Source organism: Oncorhynchus keta, chromosome 29 (genome assembly GCF_023373465.1).
Source record: "Oncorhynchus keta strain PuntledgeMale-10-30-2019 chromosome 29, Oket_V2, whole genome shotgun sequence".
Classification (NCBI taxonomy): domain Eukaryota; kingdom Metazoa; phylum Chordata; class Actinopteri; order Salmoniformes; family Salmonidae; genus Oncorhynchus; species Oncorhynchus keta.
The window spans coordinates 46,193,358-46,217,528 of NC_068449.1; the positions used below are offsets into that span (position 1 = coordinate 46,193,358).

General features: G+C 42.2%; 2 protein-coding genes and 1 long non-coding RNA gene across 8 annotated transcripts in view; 2 read left to right on the forward strand and 1 right to left on the reverse strand.

The window, feature by feature from the left end:
- Positions 1 to 773: 773 nt before the first annotated feature.
- On the forward strand, positions 774 to 9,709 carry LOC118363000 (beta-1,4-galactosyltransferase 1-like). 2 transcript variants are annotated; one of them, XM_035743754.2, is made up of 6 exons: positions 774 to 1,317; positions 3,030 to 3,265; positions 7,791 to 7,978; positions 8,172 to 8,294; positions 8,692 to 8,796; positions 9,037 to 9,709. In XM_035743754.2, exons 1-6 carry the CDS (start codon positions 981 to 983, stop codon positions 9,164 to 9,166), a joined length of 1,119 nt encoding a protein of 372 aa, XP_035599647.1. In that variant the 5' UTR covers positions 774 to 980; the 3' UTR covers positions 9,167 to 9,709. The 2 variants fall into 2 exon arrangements, with proteins under 2 accessions (XP_035599647.1, XP_035599649.1); XM_035743756.2 differs by lacking the exons at positions 774 to 1,317; positions 3,030 to 3,265 and adding an exon at positions 6,611 to 6,752.
- Positions 9,710 to 14,635: 4,926 nt separating this feature from the next.
- On the forward strand, positions 14,636 to 24,059 carry LOC127913656 (uncharacterized). Of its 2 annotated transcripts, none has more exons than XR_008086328.1 (3): positions 14,636 to 14,745; positions 21,883 to 22,127; positions 23,947 to 24,059. It is a non-coding gene; the product is annotated as an uncharacterized LOC127913656 (long non-coding RNA). The 2 variants fall into 2 exon arrangements; XR_008086329.1 differs by lacking the exon at positions 23,947 to 24,059 and adding an exon at positions 22,177 to 22,307.
- The window catches only part of LOC118361860 (phospholipid-transporting ATPase ABCA1-like), a 42,601-nt gene continuing 35,545 nt past the window's right edge, over positions 17,116 to 24,171 (reverse strand). For all 4 annotated transcript variants that reach the window (XM_052486674.1, XM_052486673.1, XM_052486672.1 and 1 more), the window contains exons 39-48: positions 23,323 to 23,467; positions 22,906 to 23,029; positions 22,608 to 22,737; positions 22,247 to 22,430; positions 21,869 to 21,975; positions 21,460 to 21,601; positions 20,948 to 21,082; positions 20,224 to 20,420; positions 19,850 to 20,093; positions 17,116 to 19,598 (exon numbers count right to left, since the gene is read on the reverse strand). In XM_052486674.1, the coding sequence (XP_052342634.1) occupies positions 19,455 to 19,598; positions 19,850 to 20,093; positions 20,224 to 20,420; positions 20,948 to 21,082; positions 21,460 to 21,601; positions 21,869 to 21,975; positions 22,247 to 22,430; positions 22,608 to 22,737; positions 22,906 to 23,029; positions 23,323 to 23,467 (1,552 nt within the window). In that variant the 3' untranslated portion in view covers positions 17,116 to 19,454. The remainder of the gene's footprint in view (positions 19,599 to 19,849; positions 20,094 to 20,223; positions 20,421 to 20,947; positions 21,083 to 21,459; positions 21,602 to 21,868; positions 21,976 to 22,246; positions 22,431 to 22,607; positions 22,738 to 22,905; positions 23,030 to 23,322; positions 23,468 to 24,171) is intronic.

A 24,171-nucleotide genomic window follows, 5' to 3' on the forward strand; every position in this document is an offset into this window, starting at 1 on the left:
AAGCCATAAGACTGCTGAACAACAAATCAAATAGCCACCCAGACTATTTACATTGACCCCCACTGTTTTTACACTGCTGCTACTTGCTGTTTATCTAGTCACCTTACAAATGACCTCAACTAACCTGTACCCCGCACATTGACTCGGTACCAGCACTCGTTTATAGCCTCATTATTGTTATGTACATTTCTTGTGTTACTTTTTGATTGAATAGATTTTTAAAAAAAACTTGAGTTTATTTAGTAAATATTATATTAACTCTACTTCTTCAACTGCATTGTAGGTTTAAGGGCTTGTAAGTAAGCATTCCGTGATAAGGTCTACACATTTTATTTGATTTGATATATAAACCCTTCTCATAAAACATTATCAAGGTTTACACATAAAGGAGCGTATATGTCGCTTATACTGGTATTGAATTTAAAGTTTTCTTAAATCCAATTATTTTAAAATGTAGGCCGAAAGCGCCAGAGAACAATTAGAATGGCCATATAGGCTAAAACGTTTTCTAAGGAAAAAACAATAGACGACCTCAAAGGCATCTATTTGGTCATTCTTCTGGAGTAAATTCAAATTCAAACAAATCACAGCTTAGGGACTTGCAAATTAATAAAGACTACTAGGCAAGTACTACATAATGACTATGTTTGGGGCATTTTATTGAATAGTTTGCTAGTGCAGTTGCCTAGTAGGCTATGATTTCCTCGTTGTGGGCTTTTATTATAGAGGAAGCCACAGGTCCACTGTCATGTTACTGCCATGAAGTGTATAAGTTCATTCACTCGGGAGCCTAGACAACTGATGGTCACAGCCACACAGCATAGGATGTTGGAGAAAATTATATTACCTTGTCTTTTAGCTTGCAACTATACTGATTTTGGCACAAAAAAAAGAGTATTTTTTAAATAGCTTTTTTAATACGATCGGTGCGTAAACGGATATGTATTTGTCACTACAGTTCGGCATGTGACAGCCGCATTATGCTCGACTCATCTCTCAACTTTAGGCTGCGGAAGAAAGGCTGGACCGTGGTTGTAGTTTTAGGTGTTGTTAATCTCTTAGTGGTTTTATTTAATTTAATGGGTTACTCGAATGGGTTGTCAAGAAAGACACAGACGCGAATTGAAACAGCTTTTATTACCGTGACACTTCCAACGCAAGATAATGGACAACACGACCTTAATAACAGCGTTGTAACTCCGAAGTTTAAGGATATACATTTACCCAATGCAGCTACTACAACTACTACTAACACTACTTCTACTACAACTTTGTGGAATAAGTTTGAAAAATGTCCTGATCCGTCTCCTCATCTGGGTACGTAGGCTATGATTTGATCAATTCATTTTAATTCAAGGGCTGGTATTTAATCAGAAATGCACAGCAGAAACATTATATTGTATTATACATGTAATTGTTATAAACACGTACGATGACTCTTTATAACACATTAGCAGGCTATTTCCATGCTGATTTTTTCTCAAATTCTTCTGTCATGCACATATGGACTGTATTTGTTCCCCTAATCAAGCATGGAACCTGAATCTAGATAGTTTGGCCTCCCAAGAAAATACATTAAAACTTTATATATTTAATCGAACTGTTTGGCCAAAAATAACAAGCAAATGAAATATATATAATTATCAGCCATAACATTCATGGGATCATTCTCTGGGATCTTCTCCAAACATATACCAAACATTAGGAGCACCTTCTTAATATTGAGTTGCACCCCTTCGTCCCCTATGCCCTCAGAACAGCTTCAATTCGTCAGGGAATTGACTCTACAAGGTGTCTGACTCCAATGCTTCCCACAGTTTTGGGGAGTTTTGTCAAGTTGGCTGGATGTCCTCTGGGTGGTGGATGATTCTTCATACACACAGGAAACCGTTGAGCATGAAAATCCCAGCAGTGTTGCAGTTCTTGCGCCTGTGACACCTACTACCATACCCTGTTCGACACAAAAAAATGTTGTCATGTCCATTCACCCTCTGAATGGCACACCTACACAATTCATATCTCAATTGTCTCAAGGCTTTAATTAACCTGTCTCCTCCTCTTCACATAAGTGACATAAATAAGGGATCATAGCTTTCACCTGGATTCACCTTTTCAGTCTATGTCATGGAAAGAGCAGGTGTTCTTAATGATTTGTATACTGGCACAGTCGCATCAAACATTGTATTATGTAGTTATACATATATTATGTAGTTGTGTATCTCATTAGGCCTATATTTCCTGGCTTTAAATGAAAGTTAATACGAGGAAAGATCTCTCGATTGATTTCATGTTAAGCCGAGCTGCATTGTGAAGTTTGGTCTCTGTTGCTGAAACTAACTATATGTTCTGTGTTCAGCTCAACCACGGCTCGGGGCAAATACTTTCAGCAGCATAGACCATACTTTTTTTTTGGGGGGACGAGATAACACACATTTCCTCTTAACCTCTGAACTGCCTGTTGCAAAGAAACAAGCATGAGATATACGTTAAGTCAGCACCATTTCCTTTAGATCTGTGCGTCAAATCAAATTTTATTGGTCACGTACACATGGCTAGCAGATGTTATTTCAGAGGGGTTTGGGTTAAATGCGGAAGACACATTTCAGTTGAAGGCATTCAGTTGTACAACTGACTAGGTATCCCCCTTTCCCTTTATTGCGAGTGTTACGAAATGCTTGTGTGTAAGCTAAATGCTTGTGTGTAAGCAAAATGCTTGTGACATCAATAAGGGATGCGTGCATGCGCGTGCGTGTGTGTGTGTGTGTGTGTGTGTGTGTGTGTGTGTGTGTGTGTGTGTGTGTGTGTGTGTGTGTGTGTGTGTGTGCATGCACGTGTGTTTGTGTGTGTGCTCTATTTTTCTACATGAGGTCAAAGGCTGAAAACTTTGAACAAAGAGAGAGCGAGATAGAGCAAGGAGTGATGGAGGTGTGAAGGCAGAAAGTGAAAAGGAAGTGAATGTGGTTGAGGAACAGGAAGAGGTGTGTGAGAGTTTATGAGAGATCAAGAGATCTGTTTCTCCTGACCTGCAGTGGGGCCTCTCAGGGTGGAGTTCTCTACGCCTGTCAGCTTGGACACAGTGAGGAAGGAGAACCCAGGTCTGCAGGGAGGAGGTCGCTACAAACCACAAGACTGCGCCGCCCTCCAAAAGGTTGCTCTAATCATCCCCTTCCGCCATCGCGACGATCACCTCAAGTTCTGGCTCTACTACCTCCATCCCATCCTTCAGCGCCAACAGCTGGACTACGGCGTCTATGTCATCAATCAGGTAAAGCCAGAGAAACCAGTCTAATCTCTGTGCGTGACTGGTTTCATCTATTCACTGAACTCACCTTTCAGAGTCTGTCTGAACAAAGAAAGCCGCTCGGTTGTCATGCATTTGTTTATTCATGCCTGAAGGTTTCCACACAAGTAACCTCCCACCCGTCATTGTAGATACCAGGAAGAACGTTAACGTGTGTCGCAACATCCCCCCTTCACAGTGACAAATCATTACTCAGGGGCTTTAAACAGAGGCTAAATCTCGATAAGCCTATCCTTGATTCCTTGTGTCCTCTCCAGCCGTCCTTCACCCTCGCTTCCTACAGAAAATGTAAGAGGGATGAAAGAAGAGGAAACGTAAATGTACGGAACTACGAAATGATAGATTTGTAAGAAGTGCGACGTTTGTGAGAAACTAAGAGAGCTCTGAGAGAGACACTGAGAGAGACACTGAAACAGGAGATAGACAGGCATCCATCCCCAGCCCCCCAGCTTTCCAGCCCCAGCGCCCCGACTCCACACAAGCCCAGGCCTGTACTTTAAACACAGACATGGTTCAGCTGTGAGTTGAAGTTTATACTCACTATCTGTAAACCACCAGGTGTCTCTCACAGATAATCAGAGGGCACAGCCAAGTCACCGTGATGAACAAATGGAAGCCTTCGGTTTGCAACATGGAGTGTTTCTATCAAATAACCGTGATGTCATCAAGTATGAGTTTATTCTAATGTATTGTTTTAAAGGACAACATATCTTACATGTTATAAGAGGAACTAAACATGTTTGACACTGATTGTGTGGTATCTCAGGTCTATGTATTTCTGTTGGACGGTTTCTCCCGTGGGCAAACGTTTGTAAGTTTAAGTCAACAGATTTAGTCATTGTGAAAGGATTTCAGACACAGATGCATCTTGCTGTCTTTGTAGACCGATTAGAAAACAGATATGGCAGTATGAGCGCCCATCCTACACTACTGGAAGAGAAAAGAGTCAATGGCTCGCTATAGAATGGCAAAGCACCCTTATTTTTAGCCATGTAGGATGCTCCTATACAAATGTTCTCACAAGGAAATATTTGTTGTGAGGGATGATTAAAATCACCATCCAACGATTCATCCTCACCAGCTGAAGTTGTTTGACTGCATACCGCTGACATCTTCTCACTTTCTTTTATTCTCCCCTCTTTCCTCCTTTGCACCACATCCATCACCTCAATGAACTCTCTGCCTTTCTTAACTTGTAATGATAAAGAGACAGAGGACTACTTTTTCTCTCTCCCATAGATACAAAAAAAAGTTACATTAAAGGGGCAATACACAGTTAAAAGCAATAACAAAGCGGACTCCCTGCTTCTGTTTTTTTTTTTTTTTAAATAGGGCCTGGAGAAATGTAACAACTCTTAAATTCATAGATGGAGCTATTGATGCAAAGACGGATCATCCAAGATATCAACATTATAGTTTTAAGCATATTTTCAGGCTATGCATTTACAATGTTCACAAACATTGGGGTAAAACCAGCTTATATTTTGGGTTCTGATGGGGTATGAAAGTTGAACTAAACTCAAAGGCATTTATTTATACGTTATATTCTTCAAGAATCAATGCATTTCTATCCTTAATTTATACGTTCAAAATTGGATGTAGCAACTGCAGATTGCCCCCCTTAAAGCATGAACATGGTCAGGTATAGTACTTTTCGGGATATAGCAGGCATCTCTAATTATGAAGACCAAACAAAGGCAACTGATTAAAGCAATTGTAGATGAGAGGGCATGCTTATTTAGCACAGCTGTGCGATCACAGGTGCAAGGCGGATCCGTGTGAGGGTAGATCAGCGCAGCCGTGATAAAAAAAAAAGAAAGAAAGTTGTTTAGCACAACCTCGAGTGAACAATTGCTTTTCTACAACGGGTTACCAATTAGATAAAACACTTGATTTCGTTATGTATTCATAGGTTACTATTTCGTCCCTCAATTAAAATATAGGCCTGGTCCTGACACAAATCTTAGTTGCTAGCCAAACCGGCAGGTCGTTCATTCTATCCGTTAGGTTGCCGGAGCCGTGACCCACTCGTGAAGTATTTTTGTTCCATATCAATGGACGCGACCCAGTCGTTCGGCCTAAATGTTTATGGCAACGCTCTTATCCCTTGCTTGCTAGCTAGCCAACTAAGGCTAACGCTGTCACGTCAAACTGTGTAGCCAGAATAACAGCAAAGTAGCTGTATTTGAGTTTGTTTAAGCTGTTTTCTATTGACATTTATTTGGATGCATCCATAACAATGAGCTAATGATGCACGATTTTCCCTGACATAGAACATTTGCTCTCCTGTCAGGACACTGTTCAGAGGAGCTAGCCAACTACACAGCAACACAGTCACTTCAAACGGAAGCAGGAACGACCGCACACTAGCTGCATTTAATTTAGTTTGATTCATGATTTCGACGGGCTGAGAAAATATGTTTGTCTCGTCCTGACACCATTATCCTCATTGGGACAGTGGAGATAGAATTTCAACACATGTCAGAGACCGACAGCAACATTTGTACAACCCCCCCCCGTTGTTGCAAACCAAATGTAATGCCTCGATCAGACCGACATCGTTTGCCTTTTGGCACAACAGAAGTACATTCACTTCCAATGGAACGCTGCGTTTGCCTTGTATGCATATACTTGACAATATTAGCAAAAGGTGAATGTTAAACTTTTATTGCACACATATAGAGTAACAATTTTGGATTACATAATGGGGAAGTTTGACTGCAGAATTGATTGCACAGCATTGATGTTATGACACTGTCGGTCTGATTGAGGCGTTAGGCTAGAAGCACGGGAGATAATGGCTGGATCCTTTTTATAGTGGAAATCAAGTTAATGAATGACCTGTCTGGGCTGATGGGACAGTGGATGCGCAGTGATTTCTCGGATGGAACAGAAAGCAAGATGCCAATTTTTGCATTATAGGCTTACCCGTGCTAAACTGGTTATTTAGTATTGCTTAGACCGTGTCTCAACCAATCACAAAGCTTGTTTTGACCAACCTGTTGTAGAATTGTAACTTTAGATTTTTGTTGTTGCTTATATAATCAAATTCAATATTATTTTATTTTTGTGGTGTATTTGAATGACAGAATCACCACTTCGGCCCTAACTGTCAGCTGGTGACTACTACGCATTGATAGTGAAGAGTAGCCTACTCCTATGAAGATGCCATTGACAGTGTAGAGGAAAGAACTGTGTCCTTACATGACTTCTACAGGTGCTTCCTGTTCTTGAAACCAAGATGGCAGATAACGTCTCTCTCTCTCTCTCTCTCTCTCTCTCTCTTTCCCTCTCTCTCTGTTTCACATTCTGACATACTAATAACTACTACTAACTCTGTTTCCACTCTCCTAGCACTGCATGTTTGAAACCAATCACATCTCTGCTAAAGTATGGTTGGGTTCTTCCAATGCTCGGTGGCTTTCTTCTTCTCCTTCTGCTTTCTCCTGAGGTAACTAAAAGCGACTGTAGGTATACTCTGCGGTTCTCTAACACGCTGTTGCTTAGTTTCTGACATTTCTTAAGGGGAAGTCCCTTGGTGTTTCTAGTTAGTGTATTACATGATGGTTATGCAAATATTGTTTACTTTCCTCATATGAGATAAGGACAAAACCTGTCTGGGGCTCCTAGGGGTGAGCTGACAGACACACATGAAGCATAGTCCGAGACGAAATGTATTTTTAGACCAGGACTAGGCTTAATCTGTGTCCAAGAAGCGGGCCCCGAGTGACTGTCTTTTTGAAGGTGGTGCGTTGATCTGAAGTAATCTGTAAAAGAAAAAAGTAGTGAGTGCGGACCTTCCTTTCTTTTATTTATAGTACTTTGCTCATATGCTAATGACAATGCGAAGTTAGCTGGGTGTTGGGAAAGAGAACTGGCTGGAATGTAATGTTGCAGCTCAGTAGATCTTCAGGCTGTCAGGAACTTAGAAAACTGGTCTGCTTGCTTTTTAAAAATGTATTTAACTAGGGAAGTCAGTTAAGAACACATTCTTATTTACAACGACTGCCTAACCCAGCCAAACCCTAAACCAGACAATGTTGGGACAATTGCTCACCGCCCTATGGGACTCCCAATCACAGCCAGTTGTGATACAGCCTGGAATCAAACCAGGGTCTGTCGTGACACCTCTAGCACTGAGATGCAGTGCTTTACACCGCTATGTCAGTAAATCTTTAAATAATTTACCCAACAATGGGAGATCTGTGACAGCTAAGAAGATTAAAAATACTTTCTATGTCTGTGATGTGATTGCCCCACCTAGATAACTGTAAGTCGCTCTGGATAAGAGCGTCTGCTAAATGACTCAAATGCAAAATGCAAGAGTACATCAACTTGAAATCAATTTGCATATACCAGATTTTTTTTAAATACACTTTTTGATGAATTAAACATGTTCTAAGGACAAACTTTATTCAATTATAAGTGAATATTTGGCAATTAATTTAGCTTACCCATGTTTTAAATATTACTGTCATTTCTTCATTAGGATGGAGACAACACATTCAACAGGGCCAAGCTGATGAACATTGGCTATGCTGAGGCCCTGAAAGAGTATGACTACGACTGCTTTGTGTTCAGTGATGTGGACATCATCCCCATGGATGACCGCAACCCCTACAAATGCTTCAGCCAGCCCAGACACCTGTCTGTCTCCATGGACAAGTTTGGCTTCAAGTACGGCACAAAACTCAACCGACAACTTCTTTCTCATTTTCATTAATTGGGACTCTTCCTCAATTCATACAATGAGTACACAGCTAGAAGAGTAGTAAACAAGTATATCTGTTTATGTTTAGTCTAACCTTTTCATTACTTGGCTCTTTGTATGGGCCAGATGAGAAATATTTTGTCTTTGTCTCATCCATAGGTTGCCCTATAACCAGTACTTTGGCGGTGTCTCAGCGTTAAGTAAGGAGCAGTTCCTGGAAATCAACGGCTTTCCCAACAACTACTGGGGCTGGGGTGGTGAAGATGACGACATTTTCAACAGGCAAGACAGTGCATTCCAATCCAAACAGACTTTTAAAGCATTACGGATGAGTCTATATTAAAGTCAGACTTGGCAAGAGGACATCATCCCTTTCTAATGTTACCGATGCATTGTCTAATGCTCATGCAAAACACAATCTATTCACCAGGGTGTTAGGGTCAGTCAATTCAGAAACTGAAATGGCAGTTTTTTCAATATTTTTTTTTTTTTGAAAAGGAAACTGTTTACTTAAAAAGTTGTCAGTTTTTAAAAACTGTAAATTACTTAAAAGTTGTCACGTTTTTAAAAACTTAAATCACTTCCTGAATTGAATTAGAATTGACCCCAACCCTGAATTCCACAGTATTTCCAACTTGTATGCAAAGTCCATTATAATAATAAACTCTGATTTCCACAGGTTGAGCTCCAGAGGAATGTCCATCTCTCGTCCAGATGGCGAGGTCGGAAAATGCCGGATGATCCGTCACGAGAGAGACAAACTAAACGACCCAAATCCTCAGAGGTAAAGCTTCAGATTAGAACAACCACATTCAACAGGTTCCCCACAATGTTGTACCTTTAAAAAAGAAAATGTAGATTTTAAGGGGAAAGTTTTTATTTCTTCATGATAGCATCAGCATTGTTACTCAGCCATCACAGCCAAGAAAATATTGGCTATTGTATGGCCCCAGAATTGACATATCAGTGCATCCCTAATATCTTCATAGGAGGATAGTAGACTGATGAGTCGTTTCCTTTGCAGGTTTGACAGAATACAACGCACGAGACTGACGATAAATACAGATGGGATCAGCTCTCTCAAGTACAAAGTCGTCAAAGTGGAAAAGGATGCTCTGTTCACGAAAATCACAGTAGATGTGGGGAAACCTTAGTGAAAGTGGATAAATGTTAGTAGTTATTTTGCACATCCTTTATCACAAGGTGGAGGGCAGAGAAAGCACAGCGGAACCACGGAGTGCAGTACTGAGAATACTCTGAATTCTCCGGAACACGTGTATTTATTGTGGAAACAAATGGACAGCACTTGGATGAATGTGATGGCACAACAAGACCTCATAAATATCAGAGTGGATCAAAATGTTTGATCAACATGTTTGACTTCTAATGGCAGGACAAGGGAAAGGGCGTGGGATGAAGAAGTTATTTTGTATGTCATTTGTAATGAGTTGTCTTTGTGTAATTCTGTAAGGGAGAACTACTTGGTTTAAATGTGTATATAAGTTGTATACATTTGCATATAGTTAATACATATTTTATATATTGTTTCTTTCATTTTCGGCTTAGATATGAGATGATTATGGGTTTAATATATTTTTTTGCGGAAACGTTTCCCATGTTTGAAACTGTGTGAAAGGTCTTAATCACAATCTAAAAGCAACGATTGGTTTGGTTACTTATATATGTTTCTAAGAACATCACTTGTCTGCTGTGATTCTGTACGTTCACTACCTGTGACATGATCACTTCGATGCTTCTTTACATTCAAACCCTATTCAGTACCTGTATGAATGATCACTTCCATGCTTCTTTACATTCAAGACATGTTCACTACCTGTTACATGATCACTTCCATGCTTCTTTACATTCAAACCCTATTCAGTACCTGTAAGAATGATCACTTCCATGCTTCTTTACATTCAAGACATGTTCACTACCTGTTACATGATCACTTCCATGCTTCTTTACATTCCAACCCTATTCAGTACCTGTATGAATGATCACTTCCATGCTTCCTTACATTCAAGACCTGTTCCCTACCTGTGACATGATCACTTGCATGCTTGTTTTACATTTTAATTATTCAAAATCTATTTTTATTGAATACATTTAACTTTAATTGTCCTGTTGGGCTATTGAATATATTAATTTATTATAGTTAAAATGATTGGAATATGTGTTTAATTGAATTGATTTCATTTCAAGTCTTCAATTGGGGACTCCAAAAAGTGACTAGAGACCTAGCTCTGGATTTCCACCCTGTTACAAGGAAACCAGTAATGGATTAATTTGTGGTTAGTCAAATAATTAACAAGAAACACTAGTGAATCAGTCTAAGGAAATCCCAGACCTAGGGCAACATTGTTCACATTGTGGGAGGCAACCCGTGTGCCTAGGGAGACTAGAGTATTATTCATTTAGAAGTTAATCATTTCCTTTTCCCCCATCACCTCACAACTTGGAACTTTATAACTGGGCAATAGTCCAGGTCTGATAAAAGTAGGTCTTGTAAGTTGATTGTGATGTCAAGAAAGCAGAGCAGTGCGTTATCACAGATAGACCTCTCACCGAGGTAAAGACAGTTTCAGGTTGGATATTCGCCTGTAGTTTTCCTTATGTCCACCAACAGCCGTTAGGGACCTTTCAACATACTGACAAATCTCATTTTTCACATTTCAATAGCTCTTTAACCATTCCTCCTAGCTAACCCGATGGCATAGACACATTGCACACACTTTTGTTGTTGTTGATTTACATCTTACACTATTTTAAATGATTTATTTACATTTTTGAATTTCAATAGCTCATTGGTCATAGGACCTACTGACTTCAAACAAGGTTCTGAATGTCCACTGACCACCCTTCTATATTGCACAACCTTTAATTTGTCCATTTTCATCTCACAAGATTTTACATTAATTTTTCCAAATGTAAAATGTCAACAGCTCCTTTGTCATGTGACCTACTGACTTCATACAAGGTTCAGAATGTCCACTCAGTGGGCCTACACATTGCACAACCTTTAGTTTGTCCATTTTCATCAAACATGTTTTTACATGGCTTACTGGGAAAACGCTATCCGATGCGGTGCAGCTAACGGGTTTCTCCACGCACGCGCGGACAGAAACAAGCATCTTTCTGGTAAGAAGAGTGGCGGGGGCGTATGCCTCATGACTAACGAGACATGGTGTGATGAAGGAAACATACAGGAACTCAAATCCTTCTGTTCACCTGATTTAGAATTCCTCACAATCAAATGTAGACAGCATTATCTTCCAAGAGAATTCTCTTCGATTATAATCACAGCCGTATATATCCCCCCAAGCAGACACATCGATGGCTCTGAAAACGAACTTTATTTAACTCTTTGCAAACTGGAAACCATTTATCCGGAGGCTGCATTCATTGTAGCTGGGGATTTTAACAAAGCTAATCTGAAAACAAGACTCCCTAAATTTTATCAGCATATCGATTGCGCAACCAGGGGTGGTAAAACCTGGATCATTGTTACTCTAACTTCCGCGACGCATATAAGGCCCTGCCCCGCCCCTTCGGAAAAGCTGACCACGACTCCATTTTGCTGATCCCTGCCTACAGGCAGAAACTAAAACAAGAGGCTCTTCACGCTGAGGTCTGTCCAACGCTGGTCAGACCAAGCTGACTCCACACTCCAAGACTGCTTCCATCACGTGGACTGGGACATGTTTCGTATTGCTTCAGATGAAAATATTGACGAATACGCTGATTCGGTGTGCGAGCTGATTAGAACGTGCGTCAAGATGTCGTTCCCATAGCAACGATAAAACCATTCCCAAACCAGAAACCGTGGATTGATGGCAGCATTCGGTGAAACTGAAAGCAGGAACCACTGCGTTTAATCAGGGCAAGGTGTCTGGTAACATGTCCGAATATAAACAATGCAGCAATGAGACAAAGTGAAATCTCAATTCAATGGCTCAGACACAAGAGGCATGTGGCAGGGTCTACAGTCAATCACGGACTACAAGAAGAAACCCAGCCCAGTCACGGACCAGGATGTCTTGCTCCCAGGCAGACTAAATAACTTTTTGCCCGCTTTGAGGACAATACAGTGCCACTGACACGGCCTGCAACGAAAACATGCGGTCTCTCCTTCACTGCAGCCGAGGTGAGTAAGACATTTAAACGTGTTAACCTCGCAAGGCTGCAGGCCCAGACGGCATCCCCAGCCGCGCCCTCAGAGCATGCGCAGACCAGCTGGCCGGTGTGTTTACGGACATATTCAATCAATCCCTATACCAGTCTGCTGTTCCCACATGCTTCAAGAGGGCCACCATTGTTCCTGTTCCCAAGAAAGCTAAGGTAACTGAGCTAAACGACTACCGCCCCCGTAGCACTCACTTCCGTCATCATGAAGTGCTTTGAGAGACTAGTCAAGGACCATATCACCTCCACCCTACCTGACACCCTAGACCCACTCCAATTTGCTTACCGCCCAAATAGGTCCACAGACGATGCAATCTCAACCACACTGCACACTGCCCTAACCCACCTGGACAAGAGGAATACCTATGTGAGAATGCTGTTCATCGACTACAGCTCGGCATTCAACACCATAGTACCTCCAAGCTCGTCATCAAGACCCTGGGTCTCGACCCCGCCCTGTGCAACTGGGTACTGGACTTCCTGACGGGGCCCCAGGTGGTGAGGGTAGGCAACAACATCTCCTCCCCGCTGATCCTCAACACGGGGCCCCACAAGGGTGCGTTCTGAGCCCTCTCCTGTACTCCCTGTTCACCCACGACTGCGTGGCCACGCACGCTCCAACTCAATCATCAAGTTTGCGGATCGACACAACAGTGGTAGGCTTGATTACCAACAACGACGAGACGGCCTACAGGGAGGAGGTGAGGGCCCTCGGAGTGTGGTGTCAGGAAAATAACCTCACACTCAACGTCAACAAAACTAAGGAGATGATTGTGGACTTCAGGAAACAGCAGAGGGAACACCCCCCTATCCACATCGATGGAACAGTAGTGGAGAGGGTAGCAAGTTTTAAGTTCCTCGGCATACACATCACAGACAAACTGAATTGGTCCACTCACACTGACAGCGTCGTGAAGAAGGCACAGCAGCGCCTCTTCAACCTCAGGAGGCTGAAGAAATTTGGCTTGTCACCAAAAGCACTCACAAACTTCTACAGATGCACAATCGAGAGCATCCTGGCGGGCTGTATCACCGCCTGGTACGGCAACTGCTCCGCCCTCAACCGTAAGGCTCTCCAGAGGGTAGTGAGGTCTGCACAACGCATCACCGGGGCAAACTACCTGCCCTCCAGGACACCTACACCACCCGATGTTACAGGAAGGCCATAAAGATCAAGGACATCAACCACCGAACCACTGCCTGTTCACCCCGCTATCATCCAGAAGGCGAGGTCAGTACAGGTGCATCAAAGCTTGGACCGAGAGACTGAAAAACAGCTTCTATCTCAAGGCCATCAGACTGTTAAACAGCCACCACTAACATTGAGTGGCTGCTGCCAACACACTGTCATTGACACTGACCCAACTCCAGCCACTTTAATAATGGGAATTGATGGGAAATGATGTAAATATATCACTAGCCACTTTAAACAATGCTACCTTATATAATGTTACTTACCCTACATTATTCATCTCATATGCATACGTATATACTGTACTCAACATCATCGACTGCATCCTTATGTAATACATGTATCACTAGCCACTTTAACTATGCCACTTTGTTTACTTTGTCTACATACTCATCTCATATGTATATACTGTACTCGATACCATCTACTGTATGCTGCTCTGTACCGTCACTCATTCATATATCCTTATGTACATATTCTTTATCCCCTTACACTGTGTATAAGACAGTAGTTTTGGAATTGTTAGTTAGATTACTTGTTGGTTATCACTGCATTGTCGGAACTAGAAGCACAAGCATTTCGCTGCACTCGCATTAACATCTGCTAACCATGTGTATGTGACAAATAAAATTTGATTTGATTTACATTCATTTTTCACAATTTAAAATGTCAACAGCTCCTTGGTCATGTGACCTACTGACTTCAAACAAGGTGCGGAATGACCACTGACTACCCTTCTATATGACACACTCTTGTTTTGGTACTGTAAAATCACATGGTGTAAATTTTACATATTTCATAGTTTTACATTTCAATAGCTCCTTGTGACACACCTAAGAAGCGTGAAGTGGATATACACCCATATTGCATAAACTCTAGTCATGTATCTTCTATATAGTTATACATTAATATTACTTTGACAATTAGGGGTTCAGTCCAGTGTTGTGTTTACCCTTTTCTTTAATATGTATCTATAATAACTGGTAGTTCTAAGGATTTATTTTCCTGTTTTTAAAAATATTTTTCCACAGTATTTAACATAGGTACACAATAGGAGAGAGACAGTATCTCCTTTCGTCGTTAATATCAACCATAAAGGGAAGGGGCAAAGTACGAGAGTCATGTTTGGTTTCCCAGGAGGTCTACCCCAGGAGATGGTAATAGAGGGGAGGTACGTGAGGCGACGTTGGCTCCCTCTGCTGGTAATACGGGAGCTGGGCACCCGACACGGACAACTCTAAATGGAGGTAATTCGAGGAAAGTGCCAACCAGCCGTGGAGGCCAAATGAAAGGAGCATGGTGGCACACCGCGAGAGGGGAAACGGGGAGAGACCTACACCAAGCCACAATAGAGAAGTAGGACTGAGACAAGTGATTTTCTTTGTAAAGTTGTTTTTGCGGACTGTCACGTAGAGTAGGCCAGAAGGCTAAACTGGATAACCTAACCTCTATCAAAATAAAAAGATGGCGGAGCCGCAAAAGTTCTTCTGTGCAAAGGTGTTTATTTACAAGTGATTCGGAACAAAAAAACAACAGTACTGCCATCCACGTCTACCTTATGGGACAGCTTAAAAACAATGCTGACCCATCCACAGCTCAATCCAAAAAAAAAAAAAATGCCTCCCCATGACTGAAAGAGAGGCTCCTTTTGTAGGGCTAGCCCCTCCCCTCAGAACAATTAACCCTAATTAATTAATCAATTAACAATACAAACCTACATTTTCCATGAACTAAACATACTAAAGGATATACATTGCAACACGGTTTTAAACAATATCACAACATAACATTTACAACATTACATCACTACTGACAATATCTTTCAATATGCATTAATGAGCCATTTGGGACAGGCACTATAAAGCCAACCCAATTCCCTTAGCTCGGGTCCTTTTCCAGCATACCCGGAAGCCACAGAGATGGAGAGAGAGGAACAGAACAAACAAACAATGCGATCATCCACAACGATAAGTATAATAATTATTGTATCTCTCAAATATGAACATTGACAAGTGTGAGGTGCATGCACCAAGACAGAAGTTAATTTGTGTGTCGACCCACATTGTTAACTTATCTTATAATGGCGCAGGGAGGAGTGATGAATATGTGTGTGCGTTAAAGAACCAAATGCTGCCCAAGGCCAGTGACGGACTTCTACGTCACACGGACTAAAACCTCCCTGTCAATCTCTACACGCTCAACCTAACTTCCCACATGTTATTAATTGTCCAAAGTAGGGATGGAGAGTGAGCTAGTAAGGTAGGCTGCAGTGGGTTTGCTGGTCAATACATATGCTGAACATGTAACCAAACAAGGTTCAGAATGTCCACTTAGCGGGCCTACACATTGCATACCCTTTAGTTTGTCCATTTTCATCTCGCATGCTTTTACATGAATTTCTCCAAATTTAAAACTTCAATAGCTCCTTGGTCATGTGACCTACTGACTTCAAACAAGGTTCAGAATGTCCACTGTACACCCTTTAGTTTGTTAATTGTAATCTCACACGATTTTACATGCATTTTTCCACATTTTAAATTTTAATAGCTCCTTTGTCATGTGACCTAATGACTTCAAACAAGGTTCAGAATGTCCACTGACTACCCTTATATATTGTGGACATTCTGAACCCGGTTTGAAGTCAGTAGGTCACATGACCAAGGAGCTATTGAAGTTTTAAATTTGGAGAAATTCATGAAAATTGACAAACTATGCAATGTGATCCACAATATGGCATAGGATGTGAAGCCATAACGCATACATTGTTTCAGCAGCAGACGATGATCTATAATGTCAAAAGCTGCACTGAAGTCTAACAAAACAGTGAATCTGCTGTATCTAATCGCCAGCTTGTGATACAATTTGTTTGTATCTCAAGTTTACCTTTCCGTCAGGCAACACCTCTAGAATATTTTGGGTGTGCGTGAACTCGTGCTTTTCATTAGATTATTATCTGCTGGTGTTTCCCTACCGTACATCTTCTATCAATCACACGTCATAGATTGGATCACGTAGGCAGGTAATAGCAGAGAGGAAGAGAGAAGCCCAACTCAACAGAAATCTGTCTCCAGCAGGTGTTTTTATTGTTGTTGCGTTTGCCCATCAAGCAAGGCGTTTTGCATGGAGGTCAATGAGTGTGTCATCTTCGATCAATAAAAAATGTATGGCTTATTTGCCAAGTGAGGTTTATTTTATCAAATAGAAGTTTCGTAATGCTTAAATTGTTACAATTGTACTGATAGAAGTAGGACAAGTGACATCCCGGCAACTTTGAGAGAAAAAACACTGTATGTGGGTTGTCTCGAGATGGCTATGCATATTCATGAAATGAGGCTCGTATCATTAGTCTCTCTCTATTGAACACAGGCGGTCGACTTCAACAACCCTCGTTGAATATTTAAAAAAGATTACAATAATGAGATGTTTCCACCAATCCAAAGAAAGGATAGGCGGCAGCTAGACAGCCTGCTGTTGTGCGGTTAGGGTGAGATTTATTTAGTCAGTATATCCATAATCTGTGGTAGCAGTACTTTTCGGTAATCTCAGGTAAAGGTTGACAGCAGAAATGTTAACATGAAGTTGATTGACTTGAATTATTGTAGAATTAAGGGCAACTCTAAGTGATGTATTTTAGAAAGGGTTTGGAAAACAGTTTTTGGCTAGAATTGATAACGGTGAAGACAAGTTAATAGTGGTAGATTTGAAGAAAGCAGACAAACTACTGTCTTGAAAATGTATCAATTTTTATTCCTGTAAATAAGTACTGTACACAACAAATAACAGACACAACCAGCCTTTTTAATACTTAAAATGTAAACAAATAATATTCAACACAATAAAATAACTACCATGGTACTGCAGGACACTTTTTCTTCCAAATAGTTTTTTAAAATTTTTGTCACGGAACAAAACTAAATGCATTGTAGTTTCAGGTGTATCTTCTGAAATCTGGGGCTATTCCAATGTAAATCCTGTACTGTGTAGATTACATAGAAAACTTCAATAAAGTGCTAAGTGTCCACATCCCTCCCCATCATGACCAATGAGCAGATAGGGTTCTTTGTATGATCAGCAATTCTGTCCGAATGAACGTAGTACTCATCGTAACGTAACCAAAACAGTGGCATTTTATTGGTCTGGTCCCTCTCAATTCGACCGGTGTTCGACTGTTGCCTTTTATCGTGTTTGTTTGGCCCTAAGTTTGCATGTTAATATGGCAGACTGCTGGTGTAACTATGGCAGATGTGTTGTGCATCAGTAAATACAATAACAGGAGTTAGAGAGAAGAGGGGGGGGGGTGTACATTTGGGGTTGTGGTCAGTAATAATAACGCACAATAGACACGCACAAAAAGGACCTTGGTAACAGCCCAGAAAGTACAATGATGGTTGGATTGTTTGTCAGCACCATGTGAGACCCAGCCTCCATGTGCAGCCACGTGTTAAATGCATTCTAGCCGTTCCATCCTTCACTTTCAGCACGTGTCCTTTACTTCTCAAGCGGAAAACTCCAAAGATGGCGGCTGAACTACAGGAAGTCAGCTGTTCAAGGAAAAAGACAAGTGAAAGTGTACAAATAAGCCGCCCCGCCCCCCTGACTCAACCTCGACACAACGTTGACTCAATGTTTTGGCACTGGTGACTGTTTACTGAACGACACATATCCAGATAGATCTTCAATATAGAATATATATATTCATCATCATCATCGTCTGCTCTCCTGTCACTGTTACTTCACAATACATAAATAAATGAAAAAAAAAAATGGTATACCCAGTCACATTTCTCTCGTGGTCACGTTAGTAATACCGTGTTTCCTACCACAGAATCTTTAAGCCTGCCGGGGGAAAACCCCAGTAGGTTATCCAACAGCAACAGCCCATCTCTTTAGTCCATTATACCTGTCTTAAGAGGGTTCATGCTTTGGCACACATACCGTACAGGTCCTATCTACACTACGTGGTCCATTAAAAAGCATGACATTTAGGTCCATCCTCACACTTCAGAAAACCTGTCACAAATGTCAAAAGGATGATTGTTAGCTAATAAGCGACCTTTGTCGTTATTAGATTGCACATTCACGTACAGAAGTTGACCCTTCATTACCTATGGCAAAGTACAGTACATTTAAAGCAGTAATCTGACAATAAGGTCTCTCTGAAATCCCTTCAGGGTTCTAAAGAATCTCCGGTCTTTCTGCTTTGTCATTCCAGAACATTCCATGGCCTCTCTTTTGGAGTGTTAACATTATTTCCAACATGATTGGCAGGCACTGTGCTGGACGTCATGACAACAACAAACATTAATCTTTTTTTTTTTTTTTTTTAAATACAACAAACTCCATTAGGTTCCATTTTTAAAGATGCAAAACTGAATTGATCAATATACTGTATTTAAAATATCTTTCATTTGGGATTGGACTATCGTTGAAATGAATTCTTATTCTTCCAGTTCATAAAAAAAAAATGGTAACAAAGAGCGGGAGATAAAATACACCCTGAATCCAAATGACTGTCGGTTGGCAATGAGCGAGTTGATTGGAACTTCTTCTTTATACATTGTCGAGCGTGTCGCTGATCCTGCTTGAGTGAGCACACAGGAAACTGTGTACTCTTCATTCATGCTCTGTCTGGGGTACAACTTTGAAATATATTCAAGTCTTTCAGTCTTTTCAATCTAGCTAGCGAGGGGCACAAGGCTGTTCCTCGTAGAACACTTCATGGGATTTTATCATCTTTATTTCTTTGCATTGATTTGCATTGACTTTCAGTGTTGAACTTCTGCCGCTTGTTCTCGCGTCACCCTACAAAAGAACGCTAACGCTGGGCAGTCCACTGAGAAAGAATAAAATAAATAAAAAAACGCTACAATAAAGTAGAAAACCCTCCTCTCCGGAATGACCCGTCTACAGGGGCCTTGGCAGTTAATCTAGGAGAGGAACAGACACAGGGTTCGTCCAAAATTGCACCCTATACACTACACGGGGCACTATATTGACCAGGGCACTGGTCGAAAGTAGCGCACTGATGTAGGGAACAGAGTTCCATTTCAGGTGCAGCCTTGGATTCACACGCAGCTCTCCCTGGCCTTCTCGTCTGTGAGGAAAGACTTGAGCTGAGTAATGTCCACTGCCACCGCGTCTCTCTTGTGCATCGAAATGTCTTTTAAGTGGTCCTCGTCACTTTGGTCCTTGGCGAAATTGACAAATACCTGAAGTTAAGAGAACACACACACAGACCAGATTAATCAGTGTGCTATGCAAGCAACGTTTGTTTAATTTGCATTTTGGTTTAAGTGTTATTATTTCATTTGTTCAATTTGTACTGGCAAACGAAACACTCATTTCATATAAACCTATAGAAGACCCCCTCGAAAAACAACATTTCAATAAAAAAAAAAAGTAAAGATTTGCTATGATAATCAAAATGGCCGACAACATTTTCAACCAGCCCAGCTCTCACTTGGTCTAGTGTTGTCTGGGAAACGGAGTAGTCCTCAATGTGCAGCCACTCCTTGTTCTTGGCCAGGATGCTGAAGATGCGTGCCAGGGAGGTTTTGGAGGAGGACAGCTGATACTGCAGCATGTTCCTGTGCTTCTCCTTCAGAGTGCTGCCCGGAAGCTCCTTCTCAATGAACTCCATCACCGGCCTCAGGTCCGGGTCAGGTCCTGCCACCCGGAGGATGATGGTGTAGCCATCCCCAAATCTGAATGAAGAAACGCATAGGGATGATTAGCGTTAGCTCAATGTTGATCCAAAATGGCCACCGTGCTTCTTCACCAACGTAGGTGTTCACTACTGTGCAGTAGGTAACTCCAATCTCTCCCTGTTCTTACCTGTTCTTTAAGTGCTGTACGCTGCCCAGGCAGCGGAACCTCCCATTGACCATGATGGCCATCCGCGTACACAGGGCCTCACACTCCTCCATACTGTGCGAGGTGAGAACCACCGATCGTCCCTCCTTGACGATACTGAGAATGCAGTTCCACAGAGCCCGTCTGGCCTTGGGGTCCATACCAGTGGTGGGCTCGTCCTGTCAGTCACAGAGAAGAACAACACCAGAGCCTGGTCAGACTAGGCCCAGGAACAAGTTGGTGTAGAAAACAACACCCTCTAGTCCGGGGGCCTAGTCTATTGTTGACATCCTCAATGGAGAGACTGGTTTTTATTTTATTTATTTTACCTTTATTTAACCAGGCAAGTCAGTTAAGAACAAATTCTTATTTTCAATGACGGCCTGGGAACAGTGGGTTAACTGCCTGTTCAGGGGCAGAACGACAGATTTGTACCATGTCAGCTCGGGGGTTTGAACTTGCAATCTTGCGGTTACTAGTCCAACGCTCTAACCACTAGGCTACCCTGCCGCCCCGGTTTGACCATGATGTGATCAGGAAAAACTCTGGGTCCTAAATACTGTAATAGGTATTGAACATGAATGAAAGGTTGATCCCGTTCACACACATCGATATACTGTAATGTGGCATGACTGAATAACATAACGTTTGGGTATAAGAACAAATGATTAGTTAGATAAAAGGCTCATGAAGTAGGCCTACTCACCAGGAAGACCACTGGTGGACCACCGATCAGTGCCATGGCCGTGGAGAGTTTCCTCATGTTCCCTCCACTGTAGCTCCCTGCTGCCTTGTCCACATACTTGATCAGGCCTAGTTTACGGATGCCCCACTCTGCCACCTGGACCAGAGAGAGAGAGAGAGAGGTGCCAAAGACATGATTAGACAAACAAGATAATCAAGATCACATGCTATAGCCCACCCGGGCTGGGGTCAATTCCATCTCACTTCAGTCAATTCAGGAAGTAAACCGAAACAACCTGTCCTTAAAACAACAACCCGTCCTTAAAACAACAACCCGTCCTTAAAACAAAGTCATGTCCTTAAAACAATGACCTGCCCTTAAAAATGGACCAACAAAAAGGCAGAGACAAGGTCTCCAAATAAGGAGCATGACATAGTTACCTGTCCTTTAACAAGGCACAAAATGTCACGGTTGTAAGAATGTTTTTTGTTGTTGTTGTCTGTCAAGAGGATAACACACGGACACACACTCACCTCACACACTTCCTTCTCGGGAACCCCCCTCAGGATGGCGTAGAACTCCAGGTGCTCCCTGCCAGTCAGCAAGTCGTTGATAGCATCAAACTGAGGGCAGTAGCCCATGTTCTGGTGCACCTCGTTGATCTCGGTCAACACACTGACAGACCACACAGAGAACGCACGCTGTCAGTCACAACAGCACACACCTCCAAAACAATTTGAGACCCCGTTCACAGTACATATTTCAAGGACGTTTTAAGGCTATTTCAAGACTATCGCCATATACAGCAGTTATGGAATCTTCAGTGTGAACGAGTTCTTAGAGGCTGTAATCAATCATGCATTTAACCTTTAAGATATACTGTATACATCCCGGAATAACAATTTGTTCAGCTTGTTTAATGATATTTACTATCCCTCTCACCTCTTTCCCGCCAGGTAAGCTTCACCACTCGTGACTATGGAGTCTCCAGTCAGCATCTTGAAGGTGCTCGTCTTTCCTGCTCCGTTGACTCCAAGAAGACCAAAACACTGGAGAGAGAGAGAGAGAGAGGAGAGAAGAGTTTCACTGGACTGAACCATCAACTGGATATGAAAGGGGAGAATCTATGGGTCGGGCCAGAAACTTCTCCTGACCATCTGACCTGACCGGTAAAGCTGGTCTATTGCAGACTAATGATCAGGTGAGGTCATGTGGCCAGGAAAACTAATCTAATGGAGGCTAATGAGCAGGCGAGGTCATGTGACCAGGAAAAACTCCCGTCCCTATCTATGCTGTACAGTGGTAGCAGAGCCAGCTCACCTCTCCTGGAGGAATTCCGACACAAAGACGATCCACTGCTGGTTTCTGTTTTCTATTGTACACCTTGGTCAGCTGCTTGAGTTCCAGAATGTCAGACTGTCCCCCTCCTCCCAGAATCCTTTGCCTCTCTCTGGCCACGTCTTCATCCTCTTCACCAATAGGTTTCTGGTCGGTGCTCATAGATCTGAAACAACCAATTAGATCAAGGAGAATATTTACAGCAGGTCATTATGAACACAAAATGTTTTACTGACTTGACTATTTTGATATGTATTCATTTTAAAATAGAAAGTGGATAAAGGACACAACAAAAGAGTCTAATCTGATGAATCTGTCCAATGAAATGTCAGGCCACGCCTACCTGGCCTTGATACAGAAGCGGTATTGGATGAGCACGGTGATAGTGAAGAAGACCACACCCTGCACAGCCATGGCGAACAGGTTCTTGCCCACCATGTCCCACGCCAGAGGGGAACGGAACCGGTTCTCACCTAGAACCAATGCAAGGAACAGATGATTGTCAAGAAATAGAAGCACAGCACTGACAAATTTACAATAATTTTTTTGTAAACATTAAATCACAAACTTCATTCGTTGACATTACTTTTTTTTGTCCTAAAGTAATAACGAGCTATGACCTATGACCTGAGCCTGCTTACCAAACCTCTCCAGAGCGTCGGCCATGGCCTGGTTCTTCACCATGTCGATGAGGCCTCGACCCAGACAGAAGTGAGGGAAGATCAGGAACACATTCTTCAGGATGTCGTTGATCCCTCCGATCTCCTGTTGTCACATAGTAGAACAACACAATCAATCAGTCAAACTATTTACATTTATTTATAAAGTCCCAATTGAATTCAATTCACTTTAAAATGTTGTAATTAAATAAGGGCAGAATTGTAACAGGATGTCACACTGATAAAAAGCATTTCTACAGGGATCATTTCTGCAGTATTGGTCCACCTAATGACTTTCACAAGTTCTATGAAGTCTCATTAAGCCCTATTAAGTCACTATGAAGTCTAACGAAGCCCTACGAAGCCCATCGAAGCCCTACGAAGTCGTGTTGTACGCACGTTGCTGCCGAAGAGCTCGAGGACGAAGGTGGAGACGCTGCCGTTGATGCCGATGAGGATGTTGACGGAGGTGAGCACCACGTAGGCCGTGCTGGGGATCTTAAAGAAGAAGGACGCCGGGTACATCAGGGGTGTGATGGACCACCTTGGGACAGACATCAAAAAGGAAGTTAGAACATGTGCGTGTACAACTCCCAGTCTTATATAGACGTAGCCTTGCATCGCTGGGACATATGGTGTGTGTGTGAGCGAGGTAGTTTGTGTGCGACATATTGTGTGCGCCAAAGGCAGTGTGTGTGTGTGTGTGTGCACGTTGTGGCGTACAGCAGGTCAGCCACCAGGGGGAGACTCGTTGAGGCCTGGTGACAGACGGAGAGGGCTCTATCTGCTGGACGTGCCAGGTCTCGACGGGCTCTCCGGACAGGACTAATTGGGGCTGATTGGGGAGTTGGTGAGTAATCAAGGGCTGATTGCTCACCAGTTGTACAAGTCCCATAAAGCTGCCAGGAGGGCAGCGCACAGGGAGAGTGGGGGAAGGAAGGATTCCCGCATGGTTGGGGGCGGTTGCAGAGGTAACAGGAGTGAGGTCTCTTTTAAAAATTTTTTTTTTTTTTTACGCCACAGGATACAGCCAAACCCGGAGCCCAGAAGATGGTATCCCAGAGAGGGTCTCATGGGGGTGACCTATTCTTTTATTTTGAACTATTATTTAAATAAATAAACACATTTGAAACTGAGCTAATCTTACTCTGTCCGTGTCTGATCTGTGTAAACGTTGAGACCCAAAACCCCCTGGTCTGCCACAACGTGTTTTCTCTCTATTTTTGTGTGTGTGTGTGTGTGTGTGTG

Coding starts and splice junctions, on each gene's coding strand:
- LOC118363000 (XM_035743754.2), top strand. CDS start 981: ATGCTCGACTCATCTCTCAACTTTAGGCTGCGGAAGAAAGGCTGGACC. Junction 1,318..3,029: donor TGATCCGTCTCCTCATCTGG/GTACGTAGGCTA, acceptor CCTGACCTGCAG/TGGGGCCTCTCAGGGTGGAG. Junction 7,979..8,171: donor ATGGACAAGTTTGGCTTCAA/GTACGGCACAAA, acceptor TCTCATCCATAG/GTTGCCCTATAACCAGTACT.